General features: G+C 42.0%; 1 protein-coding gene across 1 annotated transcript in view; it reads right to left on the bottom strand.

Annotated features, from left to right (window-relative positions):
- The window catches only part of TBC1D12 (TBC1 domain family member 12), a 67,428-nt gene extending 45,347 nt beyond the window's left edge, over positions 1 to 22,081 (bottom strand). Inside the window, exon 1 of the mRNA XM_056849534.1 lies at positions 21,363 to 22,081. Within this exon, the coding sequence (XP_056705512.1) occupies positions 21,363 to 22,081 (719 nt within the window). The remainder of the gene's footprint in view (positions 1 to 21,362) is intronic.
- Positions 22,082 to 24,293: the final 2,212 nt, after the last annotated feature.

Genomic DNA, 24,293 nt, shown 5'->3' on the forward strand with positions numbered 1-24,293 from the left:
ACGGCAGTGCTAAGATCGTTGCATTTGTGTTCCAAGTTGTTTTCCTCCTGAGGTTTGCTCTGATGGACACGTTAATCCTGTGCTTGAGTTGTACTACTCTAGAATGCAAATGGAGGTACACATAGTTGGAGGCTCCTCCATACCACATAATACTTCCCCCTGACCCAGTATAAAAGACTAGCATGTTAGGGAGAAGGGTCCCAGCTTAGAGAAGAAAAGTTGGGATGGGGGGGGAGTTCCGAAGGTTATTTTCAATGACTTTTCAATATTTCTGATGAAAAAAATGGGAAAATTTGAGGACTGCTAAAAACTCATATGAAATATACCTTTGGAATGAGTGAAATGTCTTTTAAGAAAAGATTTTACCTGAATGCATGGCATAAAAACATTATGTAAGACAATCCACAGCATTAACATAATTCCTAAGTACATTGTAGACAAACATTTTCACAGATGTTTTGTTTAAATGTGAATAACTTTGGCAACATACATTATAATGTGTTTGATAATAAACAGTTCCGTGTTTTCAGTGTTATAGAGTTTAACTCAATATAGGTTAACCAACAGCCCATTCCTGAGCTAAGGAGTACGGGGACGGCGGGGAAGAGGCGCCTGTTTCCCCAACGCCGTTAAACAACAAAAAAAGCCATTTTGCGGCTTTTGTTTAACTGGGTCTTTTCGCCCCATTGAAAACAGCAAGGCTGCGCCTGCTAAAGGTAACACCGTCTCCTATCGACTTTCAGCCCCATTCTCAGGAATGGGCTGCAAATATAGGTTACCAGAATATTTGGATAAGAGTGTGTTACTGCAGAAAATAAAAGTGTTTTGAACCAACCTATATATTTAAACAAAATTAAAGAGGTTGTTAAAAAAATTCAAAGAATAAAACACCTGGTTTTGACAGTGTTACTCCAGAATTTTATAAAAGTTTTATAAAAGTAGTAGCAAATCCGTTATTAGTGGCTATATATGAAATATATACTAAACAAATGTTGCCAACATCATGGGCACAATCTAAAATGATAGTGATTTTCAATCCAAAAACAGTGAGCTCCTATCAACCAATTAGTTTATTAAATTACAATTATAAATTATTGCTTCTATTTTAGCAAATAGATTAAAAGGAACAATACTGAAGTATATAAATGAAGATCAGACAGGATTTATTCCTGGTCGACTAGCTACAAAGAATATAAGAGAACTTACCAATCTAATGTGTCACGATTAGAAAGAAAATGTGAAAGCAGCATTTTTATTTCTTGATGCGGAAAAGGTGTTCGACTCTGTAAAATATATTTTTCTTCTTCAGCACGTTTGTTGATTCCTCTATATTATCAAGATCCCTTCTAATGAACAGAGGAGTAAAACAGGGGTGCCCTTTATCAGCGTTATTGTTTAATGTATATATTGAATTATTAGCTATAGCAATAAGAGATGCTGATACCATTACTGGGCTAAAGGTGGGCATAGTGAATTAGAAATTAATATTAATTGCTGACAACATTGTGATCTTACTAATTGATGTTCTGAAATCTGGTGGTTATTTAAGTTCAATCTTTTGCTTATTTTCAGAAGTTTCAGGTTATAATTTAAATGTAGAAAAAACAGTGATAATACCATTTAAGGGGCCCTGGCTGAACTGGATGCTTCTAACTGGCTGAAAAAGATAAAGCTAATAGAAAAATCTGTTACATATTTGGGTATGAAGGTAAGTCAGGACATCTCTACGATGACTGAGAATAATTTCAAATGTGTAATATTAGGAGCCCCGTGGCGCAGAGTGGTAAGCTGCAGTACTGCAGTCCAAGCTCTGCTCATGACCTGAGTTCGATCCCAACGGAGGTTGGTTTCAGGTAGCCGGCTCAAGGTTGACTCAGCCTTCCATCCTTCTGAGGTCGGAAAAAAGAGTACCCAGTTCACTGGGGGTAAAGGGAAGATGACTGGGGAAGGCAATGGCAAACCACCCCATAAACAAAGTCTGCCTAGGAAATGTCGGGATGTGACGTCACCCCATGGGTCAGGAATGACCCGGTGCTTGCACAGGGGACCTTTACCTTTTTTAAACATCATATATTAAGCGAAAACTTTGATTATAAAAGAAATTCAGTCTTTCCATTCTAGGGCTGATTAACGTTATCAAAATGATGATTATTCATAAATTAACTTCTAATGTGTATCCCAATGGTAATTGCAGATAAAACACTGAAGGAGTGGCAAAGAATGTTAAATGAGTTTGTCTGGAATGCCATAAGACTGAAGGTAGATTGACTGCTAGCTCAATCAAAGTGGCCCATGGGTGGTCTTGGTTTACCAAACTTAAAAAGTTACCATGATGCAGCTAAGCTAACCAGGCCATCCTTATGGACTAATTTAGAGAATACCTCGACTTAGTTAGTAATCAAGCATTCAGAAATCATAATGCTAATTAGGGCCTTTTTATGGGCTGTTTCAAAGATTAAGGAAAAATGTTTATAATAATGGTAATCCAATTATACAGCTAATTTATTGATGGTGGGATAGAAATAGGTAGAAGTTTTCTCAGATAATTTCACCATTAACATCAATGGAGAGAGACTTGAAGTCCAAATTTTTAAATTAATATCATTGAGTAAATGGGAAATTTACTCAATATTATCATTCCTTGGTAGTCTCTGAAGGTATGATCTCATATGAGGAAGTGTTTAGGATAAGTAATGGTCAGATTTCCTGGTTTGAAAACTAACAGATGAAGAATTTCATAACAAAGTTAATTCATAGGCATTATGGGATAAGGCAAAAAAAGTTTGAATAATTATTAATTCAATGCCTTAACAGATTGTTTTTTAAATTTTACCAGGTGATTGATTATAAAACAAAACCAAATAAAACCTGCAAAATTTAAACAAAAATGGAGCTCAACACTAGGGCATGAAAGTTTAACAGAAGTTTGGGAATTGCTTTATCATCTAGATCTAAGTTTTCTGTATGTCTGAATTACAGGGGAAACGATTAATCAGTTATTTTTAACCCCAAAAACAATAGCCAAAGTGTATATTGCTGAAATAGTAATGAAGAATCAGCTGGCTTTATCCACATGTGGTGGTTTTGCCCAAGAGTTGTTTCTTATTGGGAAAAGGTTGCCTTTTTGGTGAGTGTTGGTTTACAAAGGAATATAGAAAATAATCCAGAATGTTTGTTATAGAATTATGTACCAAGGGTTCCAATGAGGTGACGAGATATAGCTTTGTAGTTAACTACTGCAGCATGCTTAACATTTGCAAGTTATTAGAAATCAAACAAGATGCCTGAAGTTAGTGAATGGCTCAATAAAGTGAAGGAGGTTTATCTTATGCTAAAACTTAAAAAGGTAAAGATAAAGGTCCCCTGTGCATTCCTGACCCATGGGGTGACGTCATATCCCGACGTTTACTAGGCAGACTTCTTTTGCAGGGTGGTTTGCAATTGCCTTCCCCAGTCATCTTCCCTTTACCCCCAGCAAGCTGGGTACTCATTTTTCCGACCTCAGAAGGATGGAAGGCTGAGTGAACCTTGAGCCAGCTACCTGAAACCAACTTCCGTTGGGATCAAACTCAGGTCGTGAGCAGAGCTTGGACTGCAGTACTGCAGTTTACCACTCTCCACCACGGGGCTCCTATGCTAAAACTTACCCCTCTCCAAAAGAATGAGAACTTTGATTTACTAAGGTCCGAGCGGTTTAAAGTTACTGAGCGTTTTCAGTTAAAAGTTGAAGAACTAAGCATGTAATAATTTGTTTTGTAATGCATATGAATGTACACTAATTTTTTTGGTAAAGTCTGTTACTGCCAAAATAATATACTTTAAAGCTACAAAAGATGTTTTGCAATTTCATTTTTGCTACTTCTCAAATAGCAAGAATTAAGATACATGTACTAAGGTAGCACAGGGTGAAGCAACTTGCAGCTCTTTCTCTCAAGCACTAGGCATGTATGCAGTTCTGTTTGTAGACAACTACAGAATTTATACTTTGATTCCATAAATATACCAATTAGCATAACTATATGTTAAGAAATCAGCAAAGTAAGTTTACTTTTGATAGGAAAATGTTGCATATATTTCACCTTTTCAAAAGAAATCAGAACAAAACATTTCAAAATGTCCAGGGTTGCTGTGCAGAGGAAGGCACTGGCAAACCACCTCTGTTAGTCTCTTGCCACGAAAACCCCAAAAGGGATTGCCATAAGTCGGCTGCGTCTTGAAGGCACTTTACACACACACAAGCATGACTCCACCTCAAATCGATGACTCATGGAAAGAACTTTATCAATATGCAATTTCAGCCACCAGAATTATTTTCACAAGAAATTGGAAACTTCAACAATACCAAAAATATCAGAGTGGAAGGATAAACTTCAAGAATTTGCTTTAATGGCAAAACTTACAAATCAAGTAAATATGAAATCTCCTGATCCATTCCAAGAAAGATGGAAGCTGTTTTATCAGCAATACATAGCAATAAAGATAGTAAATCACATCATAAATAATTATTTGTAATTTTATATAGATAGGCATGTTTTATTGGACTATTAAGTTTTTTATAATTCAATTTGGACTACAATTAAGTTTGTGGAGTAAAAAAAGAAGAAATGAAGATAAGAACTCAAGAATAGAAAGAAAAAAGACAGTATAAGAAATGTGGGAAATACTGGACATTATTTTTTGTGGTTAGTTTGTAATGTATTATTGAGTTTACTGTAATATAATCTGGGTGCCAAGGAAGAAAAAAAAAACCTAGATCCCTTTACTCAGTTCCAAGTGTGAGCCAACATTCACTGGGATCCAACTTTATCTTGCTTGCTTTGGCAACCGCAGTTCCAGTAATGATACTGTCAATATCCAGTATAAATGGAACTAGAAGAAGTGTTATATCCATGTATTAGTAACCAGCAAACAATACAGTACACTTTCTAACGAAGCTGACCTTAACAGTAAAGGAAGTTTAATGATGGAGCTCTCCGTCTCATTCATACAGACAAAGTATGATTTAACTTGGTTGTAGGAATACTAGGGAGAAAGGTTGGGCTTTGATATACATATTTAACGCATCTCTATGCCACCTTTATACCCAAATAGAGTTCCCAAGGCAGCAAACATCAAAACATTTTTAAAAGGATTAAAAGTTAAAACATTAGAACAGCATTTAAAATTAGGTATATATAAAATAAAAATTCAACAAAAACAGACACACAAGCACACATAACATCACAACCAGGGAGAAGGGCAACAACAGTTATTGGGGCGGTCTGCCAAACAAAACAAAAAAGCATTTACCCACTGGCAGGTGGACTTAGCTGGAATGCAAGGTGACAGGAAGCATTCAGGCACAGAACACAAGCATCACAAAAATCTGAGGACGGAATTCACCCATATGATACCAGCATGTAAAACTATGAGTAGTGTAAACTTGGGAGGAACTCTTTCGACTGTATTCAGCCTACTAGCTAGGTGGCTAGCATAAAGTTTGCCAGAAACAGAGAATAAGCTTATAGGACAATAATTAGCTGGATCATTTTTTGTTCCCTTTTTTAAAAAACAGAACGATTAATTGCTAATTTCCAACTACCAGGTATATCTCCAGTCTGATTTATCTCAGTAAATATAGGTGCCATAAAGGAAGACCACCAAACTGGATCAAGTTTAAGCAATTCAGGTGGAATATAGTCACAGCCTGGAAGCTTCCCAGGTTTTAAAGCTTTCATTAGACTGACTACTTCCCTTTTTGTAATATCTGGCCATCTTGGAAATGTTGAAATCCCTAAATTAAGTGGGAGTTCTGATTTATCCCTAACCGTGGCCCAAAAAAATCAGTACAGGATCCACTTGGGAACTAAAAGTCATTATGTTTGTGCCAAAAATCTGTGAGATTTCTTTTGCTTTTTTTGCAAGAGATATTATCTTGCAAAATTCTTTCTTTTTGTTTTAAGTAGACAGGTGTAATGTCACCTACTCTGCCAAAATCTTCAATAACTGAAGGGGGTAGGAAGTATAGTGTAAGATTTCCTAATAGTTCTTTTTTGCAGTTTTTATGGTATGTGAAGGAGCTATGTTCACAGGATTGTGTTCAATCCTACTGGACTGGGTTTCATGAGGAATAGAATCTCTTCATTGGATGTTGAGTTATTGGTGTCCCAGCAATTCCTGGCCAAAGTTATTTTCTTTTAACTTTGGGAGATGGTGAGGTGAAATGGGGAGAACTTTCGGTACTCCTCAACTCCAAAAGTATTGACCTGAGTGGTGCCAGCCTATCGGTAATAGCCAGTTGTTCAGGAAGGGCTTTGAAGAAATAAATTAGGTCCTTCTCTATGGGTTGGGCAGATGAAAACATCCCTAAGTTAAAGGAACTGCTGGGAAATCTTTCCAGCTGATTAAACCTTCTGCTGATCCCCTGTCGGGCCGACCCAAAATATGCCGAGAGGATACTACATTGTTTATCCTAGAGATTCTGTGCGTGATGAGGGTTGTTAAAGGCCTTGCACTGGATGAATACCTTTAGATATCAAGAGCCTTTTTCTCTGATGAATCAGAGGGGATTACAGGACGTTCAAAAGTTAACAGGAGCCTATGCACACTAGTCATAGTTTGGAGAGGCAGAAAAAACAGAAAACAGAACCTTTATTGGCATTAACAGTAACAAAACAAACTTGTAAAGCAGCTAGATATGGATCTAAAAAAGAATAAATACACAGTTCATCGGTAAATATTATAATAAACAATTAAATGAGGGTTCCCCTTCTTTCTCCCTCCTTTAGGACCTTGGCCAGGAACTCGGCTACTTGAGTGGTAACTTCAAAGCTTTTGTCATCCAATAAATGGGCTATGTTTCCAGTAGTCATTGCAATAGTAAATTGAGGAAGGGAGCTAATTAAGCTGCATCGAAGCTGTGTGAAAAGTGGACAGTACAAGAGAATATGTTGTATTGTGTCAGGTTCTTTGCATTGACACCTACAATATCTTGCTTCGCGTGGTATTCCCTTGTATCTACCACTAACAACAGCTGAAGGGAATATATTAAATCTGGCCATCAAAAATGCTCTACGGTGAGAGGGTATAGTTAAGTTAAAAAAATACTGGGCCATAGAGTTTGTTTGATAAGAAAGGCCTAAAAAACGAGGGGAGCAGATACCTTCAGCACCGGCTTTTATTATTTGGGAATCACTGTCCCATATCCTTTTTTGGATTGACCTAAAATATATATAATTCACTGGAATTGGACAAGGAATCAAGATCAATCCCGAGTGATCTGATCCTATTTAAGATAAGCCGAGACCATCTAGAAACAGTTGAGTCAGTATGTAAAGCTGCCAATAAACTACTTGGGGGGGATCGAAAATGAGAGCGTAACCAGTATTTGATAGTAGTGATCCAAGCACCAGATTCTATCGTGTGCAGTCCCAGCTCAGCGCACAGAGAGAAATAACAAACAGAGTTTGTGACGCCAAGGATGCGTCTCAAAAAAACTGCCCTGAGACGCTCCACTTCTTTATTAAAACCCTGGATCCAAACTGGGATTCCATACAAAAGTTGCGGAATCACAGTGGCTTGGAAAATCTGTAAGGCGGCCGGAACAAAATGGTTACCCTTCTTATAGTAAAAACGAGTTATTGCAGCCATCTTATTTTTGGCCAAGGTTAGGGACTGATTACGGTGTGTAATCCATTTTAAATTATAATGAAAAGAGACCCCCAAATATTTGAACGTTTTCACTTGTTCGATTTCTCTTCCCTCAATTTTCCAAACTGATTGCTTCCAAGTCTTAGAAAAGATCAGGATCTTGGTCTTATCAAAATTAATAGATAGAGAATTCCGTTTACAGAATAGGATAAAAGAAGCTAATAAACGTTTAAGACCCATCTTTGAAAGGGATAGGACTGCTGCGTCATCCGCATATAACAGAATAGGGACTTTCTCAGAGCTTAGCTTAGGTGCATGACCATCAGTATTAGCTAAAAAAGCAGGGAGATCTGAAATAAATAAATTAAATAAGGATGGTGCCAGTACACAGCCTTGCTTTACGCCCTTTGTCACCGGGATTTTTTGGGTTAAAAGGCTCCCCTCATCGAATCTAACTTGACAGGTATTGGATGTATGGAGGTTACGTAATAAAAACAAAAGGCGTTGGTCAAGGCCCATATGGCATAGTTTCTCCCATAAAATCTGTCTATCGACTGTGTCAAACGCTCTTTGAAGGTCGATAAAAGCAACATATAACTTTCCTCTAGGGAACTTAAGATATTTTTCTGCCAAAAATGCAAGAACTGTGCAATGATCTGTTGTAGAATGGTTAGGTAAAAATCCAATTTGCTCTTTCCCTGGGAGATTATGAAGGGCCATCCATTCAGATAATTTCTTGAGGAGATGCTTGGCATAGAGCTTTCCTATAATAGACAAAAGACTAATTGGTCTGTAATTTTCTGGTTTACTGGGATCACCTTTCTTAAACAATGGTATTATGATAGAATTCAGTCACGAATCTGGGAGGATACCAAATTTGTCTATAAGCGTGAAGAGGTGTGCGAGTGGCGGGGCCCACCAATCAGAATTACTCCTTAGGAGCTCTGCAAGAATACCATCAGGTCCCGGGGCTTTGCCCAATTTTAAGCTAATAATATGTTCTCTCATCTCGTCACAGGTGACAGGAGGCCATTCTGGTACATCAGGGGCTATAAAAGATTCTCTGATAGAAACCCCTGGGGACTTCACATTAAAAACATTAGAATAGTACAAAAACCATGCCTGAGCATGAATTAAACTTGCAGAGCTGGCGCCAACCGAATAATTAAGTCCTGAAATTAGTGACCAGAAAGCTTTGCTATTTTTACTATTAAATGCTTGGAATAACTGCGACCATTTCTCCATAGCAAAAGCATGTTTTTTTCCGGCTAGCAAAATTTGGTACCCTTTCTCTTTTCGCAGTACACTGAAGGGACCCAAAGTAACAGGCCTGAACGCATCAACTTAAACAGATGGCGAAGCTCTTTCTTTGCAGCAAGGCATTCAACATCAAACCAGGTGCTATTTAGGCATTTAGAGGACCTATGACTAATTGGTTGAGCAAAGTCACCAAGTCTGTCAACAATATTGTTATATATTGACAATGCCACCATTGGGGTTTCAGCATTTAGTAGTTCATTAAATAACTGCTGCCCAGTATCACTATGTATCCATTGCTGAATTTGGGTCGCAGTAGATGGAGACCATTTAATCCTCTTATACTTGCTGACAGTGTGATCCTGATCCTGGTTCGACAAAAAGGGCTTGGCAGGTTCACAACTAGTCTTAAAAGTCAGGAGCAAGGGTAGATGATCACTTTCTGATCGATTGCCAACTACATAATTGACAATGTGATCACTTAGGTCAGCTGAATGGACTGCAAAATCAACAACACTACAACCGCGCGGGGAGATATAAGTGTACTGGCCAAAGGGATCATATTGTAAAGAACCATTCAGTATACATAGATTAAAATTCACACAAAGTTCCACCAAATAATGACCAGTCTGATTTATAACAGAGTCTTTTGATGACCTAGGGGCTAAAAATGGGAATGGTATGAAATCTTCAGCATCCCATTTCATAAAATTAATTAACTGCATGTTATTATGGCAGTTTGGAGAGGCTCGATTTTCTTTAAATCAATGGTAAAATGCTTAAATCCCAACAATGCTCTCAGAGACTTCCCCACACTGAATTTAGAGCACCACACTTAAAAAAAGACCCCACTGATGGAAAGAGGTGCAAGCAGACCTGGTTGGGCTGAAGAACAAGCTGTCCTTTAGCACTGAAATTAGAATTCAAACTGTTCGTTTGTATCCCTTTAAGGACCTTGGTATCTTTGTGGCTCAGGACTTGCGGGTGCTGAGAGAAGAATTTTGGAGCCAAACTCAATTTGTTGAAAATTGTGATGAGAGCATCAAGCTGAGACAGCACCAAGTTTGACTGTTCAAATATGCAACCCAGCATTCTCAAGTACAGGAGGGCAAGCATTGAAGCCTTGTGAGTCAAGCCGACCTTGCAGAAGGCCACAAGCAATCCCTGGCCTCAATTAATGCCTCCTCCACCTTGGCCGCCTCCAATCACTGCCTTCAGTTTCTTCAGTCTCTTCAGATTCCATCTGCAGTCTCTTCCTCAGAGATCTTCCCTTTCAGTCCAATGAACTCCCAACACCCTGAATTTGCCCGAGGGCCTCCAAGAAACGCCAAACTCACACCAAGTCCAACTCAGCAGCTCCAAGCACCAGCGAGCTTCAGAGGCAGTTGCAAGGCAACAGACAGCAGGGACCTCCGCCGACATCTGATCCGTCACCGGATAGTTTCTGATGCTGAACAATGACAAGCTGGCAAATCAGTAGGGCAGCTGAGTCAAAGTGGTTTGAGTCAAAGTGAGTGCGAATAAATGCCTGCCAGTCCTTCAGTGCCCCTCCTCAGCCAAGTCAATACCAGGCATTCCTTTCTCCTTGCTCAAGAGCACTGAACCCACCGGGACCTTCCCGAAGCTCCGAACGCACCCAAGGACACGGCACCCTGCTGGAACCACTCAGCCAGGACGAGCAAGCAGGCAAGGAAATCCCAAGTTCTCTCTGGCGGCCCCACAGCTCTCCGCCGAGGTGCTAAGGCACCAGACAGCAGCAAGAACGCAGTCCCAGGAAGCTCTGAACAACCTCAAGCCCCCAAGAGCAGCTCCAACAACTCACAGCATCAGAAACCATCCGGTGAGTAGATAGCACAGTTTGGAGAGTTTTCCCACAGTTTAAAATTGCTTAGCAACCCAAATTGAGATTATTTTGGTGGCCCAAAGATAAGAATGACTAGGAGCTCACACATGAGATTCCTTCCTTGGTGCCATCTTGCCTCAACCCTCCATTCCATGAAACCTTGGTGCAACAAAAGAAGAGCTTGACTAACCAGGAACTGGTAATGAAAGAACACACCCAAAAAAACTACAGCTAAGTTAATGAACTTAAAACGGGGACTAAATATTGACACTTCTAAAATCCTAAACTTGATTACATAAACCAATAGCAAGAAATTTTCAAGCAGAACTAGAAACTCATCTATTCTGAGGATTCCCACAACTTTTCTGGCCATTCATGACAAAACTATAACAGCAACATCATGGTATTGAACAGAAGGAAGCCTATTTAAAATGTTTAGCAGATGACACATCTTCCTTCTTTAGGCAGCATTTGAATGTTACAACTCAACTGTGGTTTGTTTAAACCAGCATGCTACACAGACCATGGTTATCCTAATAGACATACACAGCCGGCCAATGGTTTGTTGGTAAATCCCAGTTTGCTTGCCTCCTTTTCCACCTGCATCCTAGGTCTAGCCATGCTTCCTAGTTTTTATTTATAGACCTATTTATTTATTTATTTCGCCAAGACTCAAGGCAGATTACCCAGTATAAATCAATGCAATCAATAGGAAAAACTATCTAAAAAGCAATGTAATTTGACTAGGATTACAGAAACCACAGAGTATTAGACATGATATGTTAAACAATGCAGAAAATGAAATAGAAAACAATGCAGTGAAAGCAGAATAATACATACAGCAAACAGATAATACATACTATGCACAGGGGTACAGTCCACAGTCCTGTTCCCTGTTTAAAAGCACCTTCCTGAAGCCCTATTACCTTTAATATAAATGCCCTTCTGAACAATTGTTTTATAGTCTGCAGCACGCCAGAAGTGCGGGAGCCCTCCTCACATAGGTCATTCCATAAGGTGGAGGCCACAACAGAGACTGCATGTCTATGGCCAGTTACTCATCTTGCCAATTTGCAGAGTGGCATCCCCAGAAGGCCCTGCTCAGATGAGTGCAGTTGTCATGGTGGAGTATAAGCCAGGTGGTCCTGTAGACAGGATGGTTCAAGCCCATGAAGAGCTTTGTATATTATAGCCAGTACCTTGAACTGAACTCATAACTAATGATCATCAGTAGAAAAGAGCAAGTGTCCAGTAGCACCTTAAAGACTAACATCTCATACCCCGCCAAAAATTTTGTTAGTCTTTAAGGTGCCACTGGACTCTTGCTCTTTTCTACTGCTATTGACAGACTTACACGGCTACCCATCGTAATGATCATCAGTTACTCTACCCCTTTGCATAGCTGCTCCACTACATTCCCTATACTTTTCAACTCTGAAACAAAATAGATCTTCTATAGTCCACACACACACACCCTTTCTTGCTATTTTGCCACATTCCACAACCTTGTTCTCTTCCAGAAATAAAAATATTGAAAAGAAACACATGATCATGATTATTCACTTATTCTTTCTGGAGATATGGAAGGGGGGGTTAAAAGGAAAAACTCTTCATGGGAGAAAGGTTGAAGGTAGGTGGATTGCGAATTGCTCTGGAGTGGAAAAACATTTTGCATGTAGCAATGTTTACTGCGGGTTGGCAATGTGAATAAAAGTGATTGAGATCTTTTGCCTTGCTGCATTTAAAATTCCCCCTGGGGGGGAGACTGAAGCTGCACAGACCTGCTCGGTGAGTAATCACTAGCTGGGAGGGAAGGCTGGAGGGAAGACAGAGGAAAAGAGAATTTATCCCAAGAACGAACCACGGATAGCTGGAGTGGTTCTATTGCTTCTGTTGCTCTGTGTGGCTGGCTTGGAATGCACGAGGCTGAGAGGGAGGGAGCTCATGAGTGAGTTTGGATTTCTGAACTTGGACGCAACAAAAAACTATAATCCCACAGATCAGAACCCATCCCAAAAAACAAACCAAAGGATCATCACGCTAAACTGGAACTTAAAGCACAGTTGCTAAAGCACTGCTTATTGTGGTGTCCAATGCAGGTCTAGTCTAAATAGACACTTGCACGTGAGGCTTTTAAGTAAGAGGTTTCGTCTTTTTTACCAGCCGGCTACTGTCCTGAGGATGGTTTTATGAATATGATTGCATGCTGTTTTATGCTGTTTTCATGGCTTGTTTTATGCTGTTTTCATGGCTTGTTTTAGTATTGGCATAGTATTATTTTATTATATTGTTTTTTACTTTGTGAGCCACCTCAAGCATGTTGCTGGAGAGCTGACATACATGTTTTCTAAATAAATACCGAAGAGGAGAATTTCCCACCTGAGTTTATACACTGCACAACCCGTCTCTCCAAAATGGCCCGCAAAAGCATGTCCTTCAAGCCATAAAAGGCTTTTCAAATATTCAGCAAATTAAAACCAGGAGTCCTGTTAAAATACAGATGATGCACATGACAAGGAGGCACATTCGATTCTTCAGATGCTATTTTACATCAAATTGTTGGCCGACTGCTACAACCATTTTTTATGCATATCGTGTTGTGGAAGTTTCCATATTGTACCCTGACTGCACGGATGCAAACCCAACTCTAAGTCTGGCATAAACTACCAAGTGCTTAGTAATTGCATGCACCTGTTAGTGATTTGCTCTAGAAGCTTATCTACTTTTTATTCAAGGGGGCGGGGGTAGAGAACAATCTAGGCTTATCACAGGACGCTTTACAAAATGTGACCCCCACCTATCACTTGAGAAGCAAAAAAGGGCAAACAAAAGATAACACATACGATAACGAAGACCACCAGTTATGATGGTATAACTACAATCCCTGAAAGTCAAACACTAAACTGTGAGGCTTTTAACTTGATGTCAGTGGTCGGTACTTAAGCTAGCCAAGCATTCAGGTCATCCTCTGTATGTACAAGCTGAACCTAACACAAAGCACCTTCAATGTGGATCTTAGAAATTTCTCTTTGACTAATAGAATACTATTCTCCCAGGCCACCAGTTCCTTAAGACTACAACCTGACTCATACCCTTCAAATAAGCACTATTCCTCAGAAGCCACATCAAGCAAGTATTGCTTGTTCTTGGCTCTTCCTTGTCATGTACAGCTCTGCTTTTCTTCTTGAATTATCTGGAATCTGGCAAAAAAATTATATATTTTGAAAACTAAATTAGTGGCAAAAAGCCACAGGAGAACACCATGATATGAGCCACCAGTGTACCTGGGGTAAGACAGAAAACTGCTTCCCACATTTCCAGTTGTAAATACAGTCCCTGTCAAGTTAGCAAGCAGCACCATCCCTATTTGAGCAAGTACACCTTGTAAGCACAATGGTGACGTGGGATTTCTAGGAACCCGGAAAACCTAGATCACTGTTGTGCTCAACAGAGGGACTGCTCAAACAGCAAAAGCTTTACTGATGGTACTGGCTGCTAGCTTGACAGAGACTCCATTTACAGCTGAATATAATAATTTAAACTTTTAAATAATGTTTGCAGCATTTAAATAATGTCAGTAAAAGAAGGCAAATATGCCATGTCCAAGCCTGGACCATGTACAAGCACTGGGGTTGTCCATGCTTCATATCCCATATTTAGCTCATCTAACATGACTGATTTGCAGAACAACATCCCTGTAAAAGAAACAGTGTTGCACTTACCTATAACTGTTGTTCATCGAGGGTCTTTGTGCAGGCACACATGGGACTGCGCATGCGCAGGTCAGCCAGCAGAGAAGATTTTTTTTCAGCTGTTAGCTCCTGAGAGTGCTCCCTCCCACCTGGTGCTGCTTTCCCCGCCCAAACAGTCACCTGAGTAGTGGGGAGGGGGCGCTCTTCCCTCAGTTCTCCTACCTGCCGCCGCGGAAAATAAAGTCACCAAAAAACATCCAAACTGTTTGGGCGGGGAAAGGATGGAAGGCTGAATAAATCTTGAACCAGCTACCTGAAACTGACTTCCGTTGGGATCGAACTCGGGTCGTGAGCAGACCTTGGACTGCAGTACTACAGTTTACTACTCTGCGCCATGAGGCTCTTTATTTAAATATGTGAGGCAAAAAAATATGTCTATGGAAAAGTATAGCATCTACTGAAAATTCCCCCACACACACATCACTGGAGCACAGTTCCAGAGGTATTATCCATCAGATGCAAACTGGAAGAGTGACTCCCAATGAATCACAGGCAACACCAACCGTAGTGCTTGCAATTCTTGAAAGTTCACCCCATGAGCATTAGGCCCTTTACTTAGGGCTTTACCAGGTAACATCAGTTATCAGGACTTCATTCCTTCTACCAACCGTGGTCCTTATAAAGGGAGGGGTGTGTGTTCCTAAGTGGAAAATTGTGGAAGCAAAATAAATAAGCATCAATTCTACATAGGCAAGTTGCTATAGCTTAATAATTTGAAAGGCAGAGTACACTTACTGAAGTACAAGCAGGAAGAGAGAATATTTCTATGACCAAAGATAGTTAGATTTCGCAAGTAGTGATAGTGCCACAAGCAAAGTCAGAGATTGGTTCCCACCAGATATTAGTCTCCACCAGGGCTAATTAGATATGGTAATACCTGGTAAAGTGTTAATACTACTTTTAAATATGTAACTAGTGGAACTAGAAGCCATTATTCACTTGAAATGTGTTTCGCTTAGGGAGTTTTTTAGACTGGCCTCTGCAGATGTCTGCCAACAGTAGAATACATGCAAATATATAAATCTAGTGATGACAGGGTGGCTTAAAAAGAAACAGGGAAAAACAAAGATTAAGGCTAAATTTACTGAACAATCAGTTGCATGTATATATAAACCAATTAGTATTTTATCTATTGGGGGGAATCCATGGCTCCTATTTACTGCTATGCACAGAGTCTGGAAGGCTGGGACATTTTCTAATGCTCTGGATCAAGTTGAGGCAAAGGTGAAATTGATACCTACGAAAGTCATTCAGTACATAGATAAGCACCGCCTCCACAAACATGAAAGGTAAAGACTAAGCTACACCAGGAACAACAACTTTAGTCTTTATCAATGTGGATCAGAACTGAAAACATATTTGGTGTCAACTGTGCTACAGGCAAAATCAGGCCAACACAATACAGTGACAATCTGTGCCAGTCTAATTTGTTTCAATTGGAACAAAATTAGATTTTGGAGAAATCACACACAACTGCAAGTTAAAGCACATAAGACATGCCACTACACATCAGTCTGCTCCTCAAAAAAAAAAAAAAAATTCAAGTCTAGCAGCTTTTTAAGTAGGTTATGTGACGTCCTATTCCCACAGTAGTAGAAAAGCCAGTAACTGAATAGGGAAGGATATAATATATTACTACATCTATTCAGTTTTGAAATAGATTAGTACTCTTCATTATCTATTTGCGCAAGGGATATGCCATTATTAGAAAAAGCTAACATCCTTAAGGGTTTCCTTAGCTGCAAATTACAAATACACAAATAGTGATAACTAGCAAGGGAGAGAATAAGACAGACAGGTACATATTAAAATATCCTGATGTCACACAGCGTCATAAAAGCCATAAATGAAACAGTGAGTGCCCTCAAAGCTTAGGTTTGGCCATTTACGTCTCTAACCACTGGTCATTTTTGTCCATATAGATCAAATCACAATTTTATCTCTGAAGATAATTCACAGTGGGTAGCCGTGTTAGTCTGTCTGCAGTAGTAGAAAAGAGCAAGAGTCCAGTAGCACCTTAAAGACTAACAAAAATATTTTCTGGCAGGGTATGAGCTTTCGTGAGCCACAGCTCACTTCTTCAGATACCCTGCCAGAAAATATTTTTGTTAGTCTTTAAGGTGCTACTGGACTCTTGCTCTTTTCTAATTTTATCTCTGTGTGACATACACTGATTATTCATTTAAATAAATAAATTTACAAATAATGTGACCCCAAAAATCAGATACATGTAAAGCCCATTAACCAAACTCACTTCAATTCATTCTAAATAAATGTATGCCCCCAATGCACATTTCAAGCATTTTCAGTTCATGCCCTAACATACACTGTATTCAACAATATATTGTTTCTCAGAAAATCAAATGACATGATGGACCCAACATTAAAAATATTCAAAATGTATTTCATTCACAAGTGCCAAACATTGAAATATAACTTACATAGTTCACTGAGCTCTCATATTAACAGCTTAGGTTGTTTTCAAGCACTATACCAGCAGCCTCAGTGCCGAAGTAGTGAAATGATTGTCCTGCTAAGCTCAAGCCTATCATGAAACATGTGTCCCTAAGTCTCAGCTGAATAGGAAATGGCCATTACTCCTTTGCATGTGCTCAGACTCAACAGTTAGCTTCCAGATATGTCTATGACTAACGCAACACATGGTTTGGAGATCATCAGCTTCCAATATAGATTCCACAGTCTGGACTCAGCAGAATAGTTTGTGATGTTGTTTCTTGTTTTAGTGCGTTAAACCAGTGGTTCCCACAGTGGACGGTATCACCCTACAGGGGTGGTAGGATTACCTGCAGGGGTGCTAAGAGGCAAGGGGGAGGCAGGGGAGCCGCTGGAGGTGGACCCCTTCAACCACATTGATCACTTATTTAGGATTGACCAGGCTAGAGCCTAGATCAGGGGTGTCAAACATAAGGCCCAGGGGTCGGATCTGGCCCCTTGAGAGCTCCTACCCAGCCCACAAGCCAGCCATAGCAGCTACTCCCCCAGTCGGCTTCATTTGGAGGACTGGGGAATCAAACCCGGTTCTCCAGATTAGAGCCCACCGCTCTTAACCACTACACCGAGCTGGGTAAAAAACAGTCCAATTACCTGTGATACTCAAAAACAGGTGCTTGGTTTAATCATAGTTGAGGGGAAACCAAGATCATCCAAGCAAGAAGGGAGGGATGTAGCGCATGTGTGACTCTGGTATCAAGTTCAGCACAAGTACTTTCCACTGAGCTTGAAAAAAAACATGGGTCTGTGAAGACAGTATAATACATAACTTGGATAGACAGGCCTCTGTCAGTACTCAGATGATATCATGTATCAAACACTGCTCAGAGGCAGAGACTATGCTACAGTATGCACAAACTTACTTATTTTAATAATTCTTGTAAATTCTACTTATCACGACTTTTCTGATACTTGTCCAGGAGCAATACCACCCTTCTGAAACCTCTAATTGTTGCTATTGGAGATAAAGTACACATTCCCCTAAACAGAGTTAACACCTTTATCTGCAATATAAAAGATAGATTCCAAGACAATAAAAATTTCAACCGTAGTACAGGACAGTAAGAGCAGGAAACAATATCAGTAGTTTTTCCAAGATACTTTGCATGGGTGACAGCTAAGCCAAAGAAAAACACTTAGCAGTAAAGAATAGAATGGCATCTACCCAACAAGAGGACTACACAGTATGATGCAGAATTTACAGTATGTAACCCTACCTGGCCAATTGTGCTCTCAGACTGATCAGTAACTTCAACTGACTACAAAAGTTAGTAAGATTATTTCACTGGGCTTGTTCATTGACTTCCCTTCTCTTCCTTTCACAATTTGTGCTACAAAAACGACAGAGCCAGTGGGGATTTTTGCACCCCACCAAGTGCACGAGCCTGTGATAAGCAGTCCCTAGTATGGAGGAAGGCTGAAACAGCACATATAATTCCATGTAGAATTTAAAAAAAAAATGCTAGATCAAAATACTATAAATGATCAGCAATAAAACTAAGTTCCAGTAAATACAAAACAACTTTTGGTTTTTTAGAAGTCAGCGTGTGAGAGAACCACAATACCTCTGGAGAAGTAATGGTAAATGCCTCATGAGTCGCCTGACACTGCAACAACTCTAATACCAATCAACATTTTCAACACCATGACTACAGAAGCCACATAATGCTTTGGTTCCTAACTTTAGTCCACAATATAGAGCCAATACCAATGGAACGCTTTACTTTTTACATAATTGGAGCATTTCATACCTGTCTGCAGAACAGCATAAAACTTCAGCATTAACATCAGCTGAAGGAAAAGACTTGTTCTTTGTTGTTTGAGAGGATAAGACTAGATGTAACGGACTTAAGATTCAGGATAATGTAGATTTCAACTGACCATCAGGAGGAACCTTCTTATAGCAATCACCAGTGTGTGTGGGGTGTGTGTGGGGGGGAGAATCTCACCAGCTGGAGGTTTTCAGAGGCTAGACAGCAATCTGTTGGGAATGCTCTATAAGTTTCCTGCATGGTGATGTAGGGTGGACTACATGTCCCATATGGCCCCAACTTTATGACTCCATGACGGTTTTACAAGAGGAATGTCTTCTTACTCAACAGTCCATACATTCTTAGAGTTGTTTCTCACACACAGTTGGAAATTATTAGTAAAGGTTTGTCCACCGAACTCCATCACACCCCCACAAGCAGCTCTTGCGCTGGAGAAAATGCCAGGAGACACACAGAAAGACAAGTCAGCTGACAGGAGCACCTACACAGCTGTAAGGGAGGGAGGGACACTAGGAGGGTGGTGGCAGTTGAGGGTAGTGCCTTGCACACAGTAGGACCCATGCGGCTCCGGAGCTGCAGCAGTAACACCATCCTCCCCTTTACCTAACAAGCTACGCGGAGGCGGACTATAGGAGTGCGGAGGAGGGGCAGGACAGGAAATCTGGAAGGGGATTGGATCAGGGGAATTGGAGGGCTGAGAGAGGACCCTTAAAAGAGGAGCTCTCATGACAGCCGAGGAGGACAGCTGGAGGGCTCTGCAGTGCCAGAGCATTCCATCCAGGTTGAGGGAGGTATAGGTGAGCTTAGCCTTGTTCCCCGACCACACCTGAGGCCCAGGAGCTCGACCGGCGAAGGAGGGAATGTGACGGTGAAAGGACAGTGGGTGAGACCCGGGCAGGCCAAGCCTCACAAGTTATCTTCTGCCTTACAGTATAACATGTAACAGACAGGAAATTGTTAAAACACACTGGTACTTTAAATAGTTTACAGTAAGCTACGTTCCCACTGGCTACATAATTGTCCTTGGACAATCACTGTAGAAAAATGCAGAGGGACTGGATTTGGCCAATTAGGTAAGTGCTACTTATTCATCTAGAGGTGCGTTCTTTCAGAAGTGACAAGACTGTCTAAGAGGAGTCCCACAGTTAGCAAAATGATAACATATACCAGTTCTGCAACATAATAAATAATATTTTACAAGGGTATGGTGGAAATGCACATGAACACACTGCACTGATCAAAAGTTTTCCTGAACTGTTTTAAATCTGAAAAGGCTTATCCACACTGATTATTGTGACCTGAATGTATACAGAATTCTTAGTCTTACATCCAGAGGCAAATCTAATTTTAAGCACACAATAGAGGAATCTCAAACAATATTTTTCCAGAATTAAATATGCTTACACAGAAGTCTATTCTTTGGTGCTGGGCTACCAATAATCTCAATAAACAGAAGAGTGTACATGAACACCCATCAAAGGCTGCAATCCTGTGCATGCTTACCCCGGAGTAAGCCCCCAATACACTGCCTTTCTTCTAAGCAAATCAACATAAGATTAGGCAACAAAGCAAACTGCCTAGTTTACAATAAGGTACTTAAGTGTAGCTTAGCCTACCTGCAAAGCAAATTGCCTAGTTTACAATAAGGTACTTAAGTGTAGCTTAGCCTACCTGAAAGTTTCTTCTAGCTGCATAATGCTTAGAAGGCTGCCACCACCACCCCGCGACCACAACCACATAAGGTTGAAACAGGTTATACAAGAAGAAACTGTCCTACCCAAAACAAAAAGGTATACCAGTTCTTCTGGGAGAACACGGGAGATGGCCTGCTTGAACTACATTACTGTTAACCCAGTCTCAAGCAGGCTGTGTAACAGTACCATCCTGAGCAGAGTGATACCCTTCAAAGTCCATCAAAATCTGTTGGCTTTAGATGGCTTAGCTGTGCTAAGGATGGCATAGTATGGAACACTAATCCCCGGCATCTCCAGTTAAAGGGACTTGGCTGGTCGGTGATGTGAAAGGCCTGAGACCCCGGAGAGCCGCTGCCGGCCCGAGCAGGCAATGCTGACTTTGGTGGACCAAGGGTCCGATCCAGTACAAGGCAGCCTCATGTGTTCTCATAGGTTATCCAGGCTGTGTAACCGTGGTCTTGGTATTTTCTTTCCTGACGTTTCGCCAGCAGCTGTGGCCGGCATCTTCAGAGGAGTAACACTGAAGGACACTGGAGAGAGACACTGTCCTTCAGTGTTACTCCTCTGAAGATGCCGGCCACAGCTGCGGGCGAAACGTCAGGAAAGAAAATACCAAGACCACGGTTACACAGCCCGGATAACCTACGAGAACCAATGAACTCTGACCGTGAAAGCCTTCGACAATATTTTGAGCAGCCTCGTGTGTTCAAGAAGGTGGACACCCAACCTCTCCCGTGCAAGCCTGCAGATGAAGCTGGGGGATGTGTGTCCTGGCTCTGCTTCCCCTGGCTGCCAGCCCACCCCCCAACGGCGGGTGGTTCACCCCCCTTGGGAGACCCAGGACGTCGTGCATGCGGCATCCCTCCCGGGGCGTGCGGAGGAGCCAGCAGGGCGAGTCATTCACCTTGCAAAGAACTCGGCGAAGCCGGAGCCGCTCAGGCCGCCCGGCCGCTTGGCCCCGTCGCCTTGGTCGGCCCCGTCGGCAGCTGCAACGGAGCCGGGCGGCTGCTGCGACGAGGAGGAGGCGGGCGGCGGCGGCTGCTGCTGCAAGTGCTCCGGGGAGCTGCGCCGGCGGCTGACCTCGAAGGTGTTGCGGGAGTGGAGGTTGATGTCCATGAAGGCCAGGCAAGGGAGCGCCCTGGCCGGGGAAGCCGGGCTCCCCGCCTCCTCGGAGACGGGCGAAGGGCTGCCGGAGGAAGAGGAGGGCGACGGCGACAGGGCCGCCCCGGCCGCCGCCAGGCTGCAGCTCCCCAGCGGCTCCTCCGGCAGGAACAAGGCGCAGCCGCCGTTGTGGAGCTTCGCGGCTTCCCCTCGCGCAGGAGGAGGAGGAGGAGGAAGAGGGGGCGGCGGCGGCTCCTCTGGGCCCTCCCGAGGCGGCGGCGGCGGCAGGAGGAACCCGGCGTCCCCGTTGGTCATCCTGCCCCCGCCGTAGGCGTCCCCGTTGGGGGGCCTCTTGCCAGCCAGGTAGCGCTGCAGGCGGGCCGCTGAGCCCTCTCGGCTCCCGTCCCGCTCAACGTCCTTCTCCTCTTCCTCCTCCTCCTCCTCCGCCGCCGCCTCCTCCTCCCGGCCCGAGGGAAGCAAGGCCGCGCCGCCCTGAGCTCCGGCATCCTCCGGCCCAACCATTTGCCGACGAGGGGAGCCAGCGGCGCGGCCGGGAGCGGGGAGGGAGGAGGGGGGAGCGGCGGCGCACAGGCCCCTCACGGCGGCGCAGCGGGACCCGCGCAGGGGGCGGAGGAGGGGGGCGGGGCGCCCGGTACCGCCGCTCGCCTCGGCGTCGACCAGCCGCTGCCGCGCATCCGAGACGACTGGGGCGGCGCTGGCAGGAGCGGCCTTGGGGGCGGGGAGGGCGAGCGGGCCCGGCTCGCGCAGGCGCGCAAGGGCCGCCCTAGCGGTCGGCGCCGCAAACCACAGAGACTAGGTTGCTAGCGCGGAAGTGCGGCCTTGTAAACATCCGGCGCTAGGCGGATATGGGCCTCCCTCCCTCCTTCCCCCCTCCCCCAGGCCGAGGAAGGCTGATGGGAATGGACCGTGTGATGGAAAACTCCCGGAAGATAACCGAGGCATTTAAGAGAGGGGAAAGGAGCTTTTTCTTCCGGTCTTTTTCTCTCTCTCTTTTTTTTTTTTTTAATATTTTTTATTATTATTTGTCCAAAATTATTAATCACATAGTTTAACAATGACATAAACAATAAAAAAATAAAAACAAATAGGTAACATTGTTAAAAAAATTATATATAATGAAAAATTGTTGACTTCCCCTGCACCTCCCTTCATCTTGTGATGAATTAGTAATCTCCTTTGCACAAAATTCTAATCCTGATATTATTGTTAATATTTATTGATCTCTTTGACATTTATATTTTTCAAGGGGAAAAATTTAATAGTTAATAATATATAAAGGAAAGGAAAAAGACATACGAATAGAATAATTAATAGAATAGTTAATAATATATAAAGGAGGAAAAAAAGAAATAAGAATAGAATAATTTATTCTTCACAGCTGTGCTCTCCTCGTGTTTCGTCTGACGTATGCATACATATAGAAAAAGTAGTTCATCTGTGGTTGTTCTTAGTAACCGTGGGTGACAGACACGTTTCAGAGATTTAAATAAAAAACAAACAAACCCGTCGCAGAGTTGCCAGCCACTTCCAAGGGAGACACCATCATTTAGTTAAAGAGGACTTCTGAGTCATCGCGTTTGAGAAGACAGGAGTCACTGGAGAAGACAGTCATGCTAGGAAAAGTTGAGGGCGGCAGGAAAAGGGGAAGACCCAACAGGAGATGGGTTGACTCTATAAAGGAAGCCACCTCAATTTGCAAGATCAGAGCAAAGCTGTTAAAGATAGGACATTTTGGAGGACATTGATTCATAGGGTCGCCATATGACAGCATTTAACACGCAGGCTGTTACTGCACTAAGTATTCCCACCAATGTATTAAGAGTTTGGAAATGTTATAAAAAATACTTTTTGCACTTTCTATGTATTCCAACCGATATATTAAGAGTTTGAAACTGTTATAAAAAATACTGTTCACACTTTGGCCCCTTTAGCTGTGAAGACGTCTTCCAACCATTTTTTAGCCGTGGCATCCAAAAACCCTTTTAAAGCGATGTTTTTTATAACATTTCCAAACTCTTAATACCACAGTAGGTATTCACAGCGATGTAACAGCCTACGTCACGTTCAGGACTGCTCTGTTATTTTGCTCTGTTCTTAAAATTAACATCTTACAAAATATATCCAGCCATTACATCCAGCTAATTTTAAGAGCTACGCACATAGATTTTTCCTCTATTGTAAACATTATTTCCTATTATAATGAGCGTATTGTGGTTGAACCTGTTGCATGCTAATTTTTTCACTTTATCTGTATACTGCCGCTGCTGCTACTTCTTCCAGGCTTTTGAAGAATAAAATTACGTGAGGCTGAAGTAGATTCCTGGTTTATTTACAGGAGCTTTATAGTGTCATGGAACATTCACAAACGATCAAACTTCTGAGGCTTAGTCACAATAATGCTAAGGAACAGTGCAGCTTAGATGAAAGAACAGATTAGTTTAGGTGGGGAAAGCATCATACAGGGTTTAGGTACAGGAAGGGACTCTGCTTTAGAAGCTTGCTGGGTGACAATGGGCCCATTACTCTCTCTGACTTAGCTTACAGGGTTGTTGTGGGGATAAAATGGAGGAGAGGAGGATGACATATGTCACCCTGAGTTCCCTGAAGAGAGGACAGGAGCAAAATGCATTAAATAAAGAAGTTATTGTCACTCCTGCCTGCAGACACCTATACTTTTTCAGGGGGAGAAAGCAGCTAGGAAGGGGTCTTCCAC

The sequence above is a fragment of the Euleptes europaea genome, chromosome 5 (assembly GCF_029931775.1).
Source record: "Euleptes europaea isolate rEulEur1 chromosome 5, rEulEur1.hap1, whole genome shotgun sequence".
In the NCBI taxonomy this organism is placed as follows: domain Eukaryota; kingdom Metazoa; phylum Chordata; class Lepidosauria; order Squamata; family Sphaerodactylidae; genus Euleptes; species Euleptes europaea.